Source organism: Nothoprocta perdicaria, unplaced genomic scaffold (assembly GCF_003342845.1).
Source record: "Nothoprocta perdicaria isolate Ctin4 unplaced genomic scaffold, notPer1 scaffold_5, whole genome shotgun sequence".
Taxonomy (NCBI): domain Eukaryota; kingdom Metazoa; phylum Chordata; class Aves; order Tinamiformes; family Tinamidae; genus Nothoprocta; species Nothoprocta perdicaria.
The window spans coordinates 3,547,733-3,558,602 of NW_020455754.1; the positions used below are offsets into that span (position 1 = coordinate 3,547,733).

General features: G+C 54.4%; 1 protein-coding gene across 1 annotated transcript; it reads left to right on the top strand.

Moving 5' to 3' along the window:
• Positions 1-288: 288 nt before the first annotated feature.
• On the top strand, positions 289-10,600 carry NDST1 (N-deacetylase and N-sulfotransferase 1). Its single transcript, XM_026047609.1, has 14 exons — positions 289-1,108; positions 1,506-1,988; positions 2,285-2,372; positions 2,488-2,642; positions 4,367-4,552; positions 4,945-5,073; positions 5,188-5,370; positions 5,737-5,833; positions 5,987-6,110; positions 7,060-7,234; positions 7,539-7,709; positions 8,757-8,866; positions 10,139-10,241; positions 10,434-10,600. Exons 1-14 carry the CDS (start codon positions 599-601, stop codon positions 10,551-10,553), a joined length of 2,634 nt encoding a protein of 877 aa, XP_025903394.1. The 5' UTR covers positions 289-598; the 3' UTR covers positions 10,554-10,600.
• The last annotated feature ends 270 nt before the right edge of the window (positions 10,601-10,870 follow it).

The window sequence follows — 10,870 nt, forward strand, 5'->3', positions numbered from 1 at the left end:
CGCGTGCACATGCAGGCGCTGCCGGTCCCGGCCCCGCCGGGAGCTCTCGTTGCAAGTCGTGGCACGCGAGCTCGCTCGCCGAGGGATCTGCTCGAGCCGTTGCGCTTGCACAAACGAACGCCGCGGAGCCGCRCGCCACCGGGGCTCGGCGTGCGGCCGTCCATGTGCCCCCGGTGCCGCCCGCGCGCTCACCGCCCTGCTCTGTCTTGCAGCGCGGCAGGAGTGGGGCGCCGCGGGGAGCTGCCCTGGCCGCGCCGACACCGCCAGCGACGCCGCCCGCCGCGCCACGCTGAGCACGTGCTGCTCGGCCCGGGATGCTGCCGCCGCCAACGCTGCTGCTGCTGCAGGGATTTGCGCTCTGAAACGGGACCCTCCGTGGATTTGCCATGGTGACATGAAGAACGCAGTGAGGGACACCGGACTGTCAGAAGGAAGAGAGCCTGCACATGCGGCCTGCTAGTATTTTAAGTTATTATTAGTATTATTATTCAATTTTTTATAAACTTCTTTCTATTCTTTTCTTCCCCTCCCCTGAGGTTTGAAAGGGGAGGGGAGCGGGCGAGGGAGAGGGCCCTGAATTGGCTCTGCGGATGCAAGGATGACTGTGCTGGCGAGGGTCCGCAGGAGTTTCCGACAGGTATCTCCACAGGTTGTGTTGCTCCTGCTCTTTGCCTTTTGCTTGCTCAGTGTTTTTGTCTCTGCGTATTATTTATATGGGTGGAAAAGGGGCTTGGAGCCCTCTGGGGACGTGCCAGGGCCAGACTGTGACGAACCCAAGGTTGCCCCCTCCCGCTTGCTCCCGCTGAAGGCCCTCAAGGTGGCCGATTCCTCCCGCACGGACCCCTTGGTGCTGGTGTTTGTGGAAAGCCTCTACTCTCAGCTGGGCCAAGAGATTGTGGCCATTTTGGAGTCGAGCCGCTTCAAATACAGGACAGAGATCGCCCCGGGGAAAGGGGACATGCCCACGCTGACCGACAAGGACCGGGGACGCTTCGCCCTCATCATTTACGAGAACATCCTCAAATACGTCAACCTGGACGCCTGGAACCGCGAGCTGCTGGACAAGTACTGCGTGGAGTACGGCGTGGGCATCATCGGGTTCTTCAAGGTATGGGGCTGTGCTGGAGGGCGGTGGTGAAACAATGTCCCTGTGCCCCGGGTAGCTGCCCTCATAGGGACTGGGTGCAGGGGACAGTGCTGGGCCCTTTGTGTCCCTCAGGCCGGGCTGTCTGTCTGTCTGTCCTTCCCCTTGGTGCAGGGGGCCCGAGGGCTGGTGAGCTGACCCTTCCCTCACTGCGTGCGTTTATCCCCGCTCCAGTGAATCCCTGGGCTGTGGTGGTCCTGAGCAGTCAGGCCACACAATGAGCACAGCAGTGAAGTATGAGCAGCTCAGTACAATGCTCAGTGTGTCTTTAAACAGCTTCCTCTTATTGCTCCCCTTATGCTTTGTTCAGGGCATCTCTCCCTCTTACTAGTCCTGACTTAATCTGCTTCTACCCTTGCAGGCCAACGAGAACAGCCTGCTGAGTGCTCAGCTGAAGGGCTTCCCCCTCTTCCTGCACTCCAACCTGGCACTGAAGGACTGCAGCATCAACCCCAAGTCACCCCTGCTGTACATCACGCGCCCCAGCGAGGTGGAGAAGGGAGTGCTCCCAGGGGAGGACTGGACCGTCTTCCAGTCCAACCATTCCACCTACGAGCCGGTCCTCCTGGCCAAGACCAAGTCAGCAGAGTCAATCCCGCACATGAGCGTGGACGCGGCGCTGCACACCACGGTGATGCAGGACCTGGGGCTTCACGACGGCATCCAGAGGGTGCTTTTTGGCAACAACCTCAACTTCTGGCTGCACAAACTGGTCTTTGTGGACTCCGTCTCCTTCCTAACAGGCAAGAGRCTATCCCTGCCACTTGACCGCTACATCCTGGTGGACATTGATGACATCTTTGTGGGCAAGGAAGGCACTCGCATGAAGGTGGAAGATGTCAAGGTACTGCTGTTACGTCCTCGTTGGATGGGTAGAGGATGTGTGGGKTTGGGACAAGGACTCACATGGTCCTGATGGTACATAGTCCAGAGTGCTCCTGCCTCCAGGCATGAGTTCTCCTGCCCTTAGGGCATCCTGTGGCAGTGGGCAGCCCTTCCCTGGGTGTTGCAGCAGCAGTGCTCTGGGAAAGTCTCATGGGCTCTGCTAGTGTTGGCATGTGCTTTGCTGCAGCCGCATGGGCAGAGTCTCTCTCCTGCTGTGCACTGAGGACGTTCTTGTGTTCTCATCCTGTGCCACAGGCGCTGTTTGACACCCAAAATGAGCTACGCACCCACATCCCAAATTTCACCTTCAACCTGGGGTACTCGGGGAAATTCTTCCACACAGGTAAGGAGGGTGTTGCTTCAGCATCTCTGTCTCCACGCTCAGCATTGCTGCTGTATGGCCCTGAACAACAAGGGCCCTGGGGCATTGGTGCATGACGGTGGGGTTGACCCCACAGGTACCGATGCTGAGGATGAGGGCGACGACCTGTTGCTGTCCTAYGTGAAGGAGTTCTGGTGGTTCCCGCATATGTGGAGTCACATGCAGCCTCACCTCTTCCACAACCAGTCGGTTCTGGCGGAGCAGATGACCTTAAACAAGAAATTCGCTGTCGTGAGTAAGATGCCGCCTGTGGGGGTGATTGGCTTGGGAGGAGGGTGGGAAACGGGGGAGGATAGACAGGGAGATAAAGAGGCTTTTGTGGGCTGAGAAATCCAAGGCAATGACCTGACCTCCCTCACTCCCTTGGCTTGTTTCTTTCCTCCTCAGACAAAGTCCTGGTTCCCTGGTGGACTCTGGTAATGATATCCGTTTGCAAGAGCGAAGGGAGCTGGTGGCATTGTCGTGTCCTCTTGTTACCGTCCCCTGTTCCCCTGCCTCATGCACRCGATTTGCGGTGCGTCCCCTGGGAGGAGCAGTCCCTGGAGCTGCTCCCCACGCCTCCCTGCCTACCAGCGCCCGTGTGGGAGGCCGGGACCAGGAAAGAATGACAAAAACCATCCTGGGGAACAGCAGCAGCACAGTGCGAGTGACGCGGGGGGAGGTTTCCCTCGCAGCCTGCCGAGGGGCAGCGACGGGGACGGCCGCGCTCCGGGCTGCGCTCGGGGCTGAGCGCTCTGGGGACCTTGTGGAGGTGCAGGCTGGGGTGTAAAGGGCAGGCGTGAGGAAAGCCTCTGGAAACGCCCAGCCGCTCTGCACTTGGAGGCTTSGAGCTCAGCGCCAGGGTTTGTAGCTTTTAAAGAAAATGAGCGTGGGAAAAAATCATTTCTACACCTGCGCTCTGAGCAAAAGGATTTATTTCCACCTCAGCTGTTGTAACCTGGTGGCAGCAACTTTGCTGGGTGCCCGTTTGAGAGGGGAGCACTTCACTACCTTGCTCTTCTGTCACCATGTTGCTGCAGACTTCCCACTTGTCCCCAGCCCCCTGCGGATGGAAACCTCTGCTTGCTCTAGGGCTCTTAGTAGGGATACAGGGATTAAATGCTCGGCTCTAAAAGGGGAAAGGTTGATATGCTGCATTTTAACCAGGCCTGGAATCTGGTGGTTAGCCTGCTGTGGGTTGATGCTGCACTGAAGCTGTTGCTGCAGGGTGGTGGAGCCAGGTCAGAAATGCTGCTGCTGTGAAGSTCTGGTTGATAAAAGCTCCCTCTGCAGGTCAAGTTTTGGAGGACCAGTTTATTTTCTAAGGGCAGATTTTAGCTCTGCTTAGGTGTTGTCGGTCCTCTTTTAGCCCGGGTAAAGCCWTCCCTAACTCCAAATAGTGCTGTGACTGGCTGATTTGCTCACGCCTGTCTTGCATCCACTGTAATGTCAGACCCAGCAATAATAAATCACACTCACATCCTAAAAGGTGGATTATCCGTCTGTCCTGAATTAATGCCTGTTAACCGGAGTTCCTTAACAAGGGGTCGATTGGGCCATCCCTGCTTGTGCTGGGAGATACAGGCAGATGTCCAGATCGGACTTTCCAGTGTGTTTTGCGTCACAGATGTGAATCAATTTATGGTGCTATACAGACATATCAACCCAGTCTGACAGAAAGCTTTGCTGCTGCTGTTTGTACAACAAAATGACAACAAAAATGGTAGGAATAAATATGGTGGAAGTGGAGCAGAGGAGCAAATGTCCACCCAGCCCATCTAGTCCTGAGGTCCCCTCTCTAGAGACAATCCCAGTAAGGAGAGGATACACAGAGACAGCTCTGTCCTGGCTGCTCTCCAGAGACATGAAGGCACCRTCTGTAGTTGGGAGCGAACCATTCTTGAGGGTGTCTGGATTGAGCTGGGAAGGCGCAGGTTCTGGGTTCTCTCTGGTCACCCTGCTCTTTGCCTCTGCAGGAACATGGCATCCCCACTGATATGGGCTACGCGGTGGCTCCCCACCACTCGGGCGTGTACCCCGTCCACGTGCAGTTGTACGAAGCTTGGAAACAGGTTTGGTCCATCAAAGTCACAAGCACGGAGGAGTATCCCCACCTGAAACCTGCTCGCTACCGCCGTGGCTTCATCCACAATGGCATCATGGTAGGTGGCYAGGTTTTCTCATTGCTTCTCTGCTGTCCCCCCATTGAAACTTCTGCGAGGCATCCCTCGATCACTCAGCTACTTTGTCCCTGTCTGGTGGAGGCTGCTGATTTGAGGGGACTGTGTCACTCTSTGTGTTTGTAGTTCTTTAACATGGGCAGTTGTGAGGGATCTTTAGCGTAGTTTCTGTATCTGTCCATCTCCATCAGAGAGCATTTACTCAGGGGCTAGTGAGATGCAGAGGAGCTGATCCTGACCTTTAAGTATCTGAGGACATTGGGGCCACTTTTAGTTTAAGAAGATCTTGCCCCAGCCTCCTGGAGCAGACTGGGTAACTGTTTCATTGCTTAGGTTCCTTCGCCTACTCCAGGCTTGTCTTTCTCTTCCACCAGGTATTGCCCCGGCAAACCTGTGGCCTCTTCACTCACACCATCTTCTACAATGAGTACCCCGGTGGCTCCAGTGAGCTGGACAAAATCATCAAYGGAGGTGAACTGTTCCTGACGGTGCTCCTTAACCCTGTGAGTATGTCCCGAGGCCCTCGAGGGTGAGCGGGCAGAGCCCTCCCTGTGCGACGCTCAGGGTGGCTGTCAGGTGAGGCTCTTCTGACCCCTGCTCCATCCTTTCTGCTTCAGATCAGCATCTTCATGACTCATTTGTCCAATTATGGCAATGATCGCCTGGGTCTGTACACCTTCAAGCATCTGGTCCGCTTCCTCAACTCCTGGACCAACTTGAAGCTGCAGACTTTGCCCCCTGTGCAGCTGGCGCAGAAATACTTCCAGATCTTCTCTGAGGAGAAGGACCCTCTGTGGCAGGTATGTTGTGASCCAGGGTATTGTGTGGAGGGAATGGGGGAACCAGCCCAGAAACTTGGGACTGGGGAATGGCGAGTAAGTCGTAGCTGGCCTTGCTTTGAGTAGAAGTAGGACTAGGTGATCTGCTAAGGTCCCTTTCAGCCTGCACTTTCACATGATGCTCTGGGTAAGCAGTGACATTTTTCACATCTTTATGGTTCTGCAGATAMTCCATCTGCGCCATGAAAGGATGAACTCATTTGTTGGTCCTGTTTGCTGAGCAGTGTGGCCTCCCTGTGTATCTGCTCCTGTCTCAAGACAGCTGAGCACTGGTGCAAAGTCCTTTCTAGGCTGCCCGGTCTCTAATCCTTCTGTCCTGCGTTTCAGGATCCCTGTGAAGACAAGCGGCACAAAGACATCTGGTCCAAAGAAAAGACCTGTGACCGCTTTCCAAAGCTCCTTGTCATCGGGCCTCAAAAAACAGGTACTTTCATTACTGTCAGTGCCATGTGCTTGTTGGGAGGCCTGTCAGGTCCCCTGCAGCACCCCAAAATGTATGTTGATAGCACTGTTGGCCTGAAGCAAATCAGGAAGAGAGCTTTGGCCTAAATCAGTTCTTGCTTCTCTCTGTCTGAAGGAACAACTGCCCTTTATCTCTTCTTGGGGATGCACCCGGACTTGAGCAGCAACTACCCGAGCTCAGAGACCTTTGAGGAGATACAGTTCTTCAATGGACACAACTATCACAAGGGCATTGACTGGTMGGTCTGCTTGTATCTTCCCACCACAGATTCCAAGCTGCCGGGGTGGGAATACCAGTTCCCTTGGGAACAGGAGCGGCATTGCTGTGGGGTTTTCTGACAGCCTTGTAGCACCTGGACCCCTAACTAAGAAGCTGAGGGGAACYTGATTTTAGCTGCAGGTAGAAGTAGCAGTGCTTATATGAAGTTATGACGTGATAAAACAAAGCTTACTGCTGCAGCTTTGCCTGATGAGAGTCCTCTGTGGCGGGGCATAAGCAGTGGATGTCAAAGCTGGAGTCCAGGAGAAAGGAGTCCTCCCTTGTGTCATCAGCAGGACAAAGCAGGCACCACAGGCACCACTTTCCGGGCTGYCACAGGAGGGAGTCCCTCTCCCTAGAGAGGAACAGGAGGACAAGCTTAGGATACTTGGCCACTGCAGGGCGAAGTGAATTGCTTGTGGTGTCTCCCCCTTGCCACAGTACATGCTGAAGCCTACCCAGCTCTGGTGGCTGCAGAGTGTACCTGTACCTTACCCTTAATGCCTGTGTTGCCACCGAGACGGGCTGCGGATGCTCCCCCTCTGCCCACAGGCCATTGCATTGCCACAGTTTATCCCTGAGATGTCATTCTGATGCCAAAGGCTGCTTGCCAGGACTCAGCAGTGCCCTTCACAGAAGCCAGGCTTGTGTGTGTTGGTTACACTATGGCTTCTAGGTCTGCTTGGGGAGTTTGATGAAGCCTGGCTGTCCAGAATGTCTGGAGGTGATTGTAAATGCAATAGGCATCACATCTGGGGGAACTATGTCAGTTTAGTCCTTGATAGCATTGGTAACCTTTATGTTGGTAGCTTTGTAACTTTTAGTGGAGGTTTAGCCACATAGGGGACAAGACTGTGGCTTGGAATGGAGAATGGCAAGGATATCTTCTGGTCCTTGTGTGCCTAGACTAYGCTGTGCCTTCCCCACAGGTACATGGAGTTCTTCCCTATCCCCTCCAATACCACCTCTGACTTCTACTTCGAAAAAAGTGCCAACTACTTTGACTCAGAAGTGGCTCCCAGACGGGCTGCAGCCCTACTCTCCAAGGCCAAGGTCATCACGATCCTCATCAACCCTGCAGATCGAGCCTACTCCTGGTATCAGGTGAGCTTGCCTGCCTCYGACTCCCCTGCAGCTTCTCTGGCTCCCTGGGGCAGTGCCAGCCTCCCATGTCCTACGGAGTAAGGATCTTCCATTGCTGTCAGCTTGGCTTGGAGTTGAGGGTGTCTTTCAGGGGGGCATTTTCTTGGAGTCAATAAGAAGTTCAACCATTTGCGTTGGTGACGAGGGAGCTACAATGCTCAGCTGTGCCCCAGAGGTGTCTAGAACCCAGCCTGGGGTTTCTAGGCCCATTGGCCTCCAGTCTGGACTGCCTCAGCAGCAAACCCATCTCTCTTGCATCTGACAGCATCAGCGAGCTCACGATGACCCAGTTGCCCTGAAATACACCTTCCACGAGGTGATCACAGCTGGACCCGAGGCTGCTCCTAAGCTCCGGACACTGCAGAACCGCTGCCTGGTCCCGGGCTGGTACGCTACTCACATCGAGCGCTGGCTGAATAACTACCATGCCAACCAGGTAGGAAGGACAACAGCTGTGGCACCTCGCTTGTGTGACCTGCAGTACATGGGAGCCCTTTTCTCCCAAGCAAGGACGGGTCAGGGAAAACAGCTTAGGCATAAAGCTCACTGCAAGGGTGCTCCAGTGGGAGCTTCTCTTACACGCAAATGACTTTTGAGATAGAATCAAAAGTTCTTTGAGTAAGTATGGAGGGGAGACTTCGTGTAAAAAGGAAGACCTTGTAGTTTGAGATTGGTTATGGCCAAGGTACAAAGATGCCTCAGTCTGGGCTAAGCATCTGGAGAAAGGTGGGATTTTTTCCTCCCTAAGTGTGTGAATGCAAGAGGCTTAGTCTGTAAGGCCTGGAGTGGGCAAGGATGGGGTGGCTCATCACAAACTCCTTCCACAAGGACTCCATCCTCTGCAGCGTGAGGGCTCCCCTGGGCAGTGTTATGAAGGGGTGATGGGGGCTTGGGTGGCTTGGTGGGTATCGGGTCCCTGCTGCCAACTAGTCTTGGGCCTCAGATCCCCACGTGGTCTTTGGGGTTGCCCTGCCCAGTGGTACTGCAGRAGCAGAGTGGGATAAGGATACCAGGCAATACTCTCCGTTGCTTCAAACTGCTGTAAGGGCAATCAGGGTTATATCTCAGCCCCGCTGTGACCTGCACACACAGGGGGAGTGGCAGTATATGGGGCACGTTGCCTGAATGATTTTTCCACTGTCATATCATCTTTTAAAGTCTGTTATTTGTCTGGTCCTGGTGTCATTGCTGTAATACAATCCTGGCYGTCAGTGGGTTGGGCAGCCCTGAGCTGAAGCTGCAGGCTCAACCTGGATGGAACCTTGCATTTTTTCTCCCCCTAGCATCCACTGWAAGGGAACACCAGGGCATTTAGCTGTTGGCATCCAAAAGGAGACTTTGTTCAGACTTGTGAGAAATTTGGCTCACAAATGACAAAATAGAAAAGGTGTGGTGTGCCAAGAGACCTTGGGCTGGGAGCCTGCAGGAGGTGGTTACCTGACAGGTTTACCTGAACTCCATGGTTCTGCTTCATTCCGTACAGATCCTTGTGCTGGATGGAAAACTGCTCCGAACAGAACCTGCCAAAGTGATGGAAACAGTCCAGAAATTCCTTGGTGTGACCAGCTTCATCGATTATCACAAAACCCTGGCGTGAGTCCTTCCCAGAGCTTCCTCTTCCTCTTTAACCAGGAAAGCATCTGCCATTCCCCATAGCAGATAGAGGAATCTCTTTTTTTACATCAGGCTTCTATCACAGAAAAATGAGAAGTATAKAGCTGCCCCAGCACAGAACCAGGARGAGCAATGMCCCCCTGGAAGTTTGTAACAGAGCTCCCACTGATTCTGATGACACCAGAATTTTACTTGTGTCAGCCTGGGGCCAGAACTGGAGCTCCTGATTGCTGAGATCTATGCTGCTATCTGGGATAGCTGCATCCAGATTTAATGCTATGGCTTTGAGAAGCCCTTGCTTGCTGGGACACAGTGACAAGCCCCTGCAGGATGCCCCTTCCTTCCCAGGATCATGTTTACCCAAAGCCATAAAGCTACAGTTCTTACAGGTAGCTGCTCCTGAGTGCTGCAGCCATCATTTCCATTTGGCAGACATCCCACTTCACTTTGTTTATCCTTCTGCTGCAGTGGGGACAGGCTGGGCAATGCAGGAGCAGCATCTGGRCCCCAGAAGCTGAGAACCCAAGTTCTAGGGATGCCTTCAGATCCCTTGTTGCAGCGCATCATCCCTCGTGTAGGTTTGGGGTGTTGAGAGGCTCCTTGGCCTCTCCTGCAGGTGCTGCAGAGCTGCTCTTGCTGCTCCCTGTACAGCACCTATGTGGGTGCTGTGACTTCTTCCTTGTGGGGACAGTGAGCGTGGGCTGGGTGGTGGTTGCAGCTGGGAATGGCTCTGGCTGAGCTGGAGGAGGTGGGTGCTTTGCACACTGCAGCAATACCTCATTACTTGGTTACTTTGCTAATTATGACTGTGAAAAACATGGATAGGGTCATCCCTCTCTAAGCTTCTTAGACATTAAAGCCTGTCACAGAAAGCACAAGCSTTCATAGCTCCTAGAAAAACAGTGACTCTTTTCCCTGCTGGTCTTTGTCTTGTGTGTGCATATAGCCTCTCTGAGGCTGTGGGACTCCCATGAGAAATGCAAGCAATAAATGTTGTCACGCTGCTTGTTGTGTGATTGTGCAGGAAACCTGTTGCACAGGTTGGTCAATAATGAGGTGTTAGCTGGACTGTGGATTAAAAGCAGGGGCAGAAATGCTGCTCTAGGACACTGAGCCTTKGCAAACTAAGGCAGTGGGGCCATGTGAGATGATGCCCTTGCACACTGTGGGGAAGCACAGCCCTGCAGAAGGGGCACCAGCAGGTTGTGCTTGTGTTAATGAGAGGGCTGAAGGCAGAACTGTTCTTTGTAGGTTTGATCCGAAGAAAGGATTCTGGTGTCAGCTTCTGGAAGGAGGGAAGACCAAATGCTTGGGAAAAAGCAAAGGGAGGAAATATCCTGAGATGGATTCAGATGTGAGTATTCAGATGAGCTTGTGGGACAGTGCTTTGCTGGCACTGTGTCCTAGAAATGGAGGTGCAGCCTGTGTGGAAGGGCAGGGGAAGGCCGTGTCTGGCGTCCCACGGAGCGTGAAGATGTGCGGGCAGCGCGGCCTGGCTGCAGCCTGTGCCCAGCTAAGTGTGGTCTCCCTTCTCTTCCTCTTGCAGTCACGAGCTTTCCTGCGGGACTATTACAGGGACCACAACATAGAGCTGTCCAAGCTCCTGTACAAAATGGGCCAGACGCTGCCCACTTGGCTGCGGGAGGAGCTGCAGAACACCAGGTAGCTGCTGCCTGCCACGGCCTGAGCAATAGCGCAGCGAGGAAGGCAGCCCGCCTGCCACSGAGCCCAGCCCGGCCAGAGCAGCCTCTCTGAGCAATATCCAGCTGCGGCCTGCGAGGGAGACCCTGCGGAGCCCCYGGAGCCGAGCGGAGAGCGCGACGGCTGCGTCCGCGGCTGCGCGAGCCGCGGCCTGACTTTGCAGCCCCAGCACTGCGGCCTCTCTGCGTGCCCCCACATCCATTCTTTTTTCCTTTTAGATTCTTGGGCTTGTCATGGAGGTCGTTTGTCATCCTGTTCTGATGGGGAAATGGGGAATCGGTG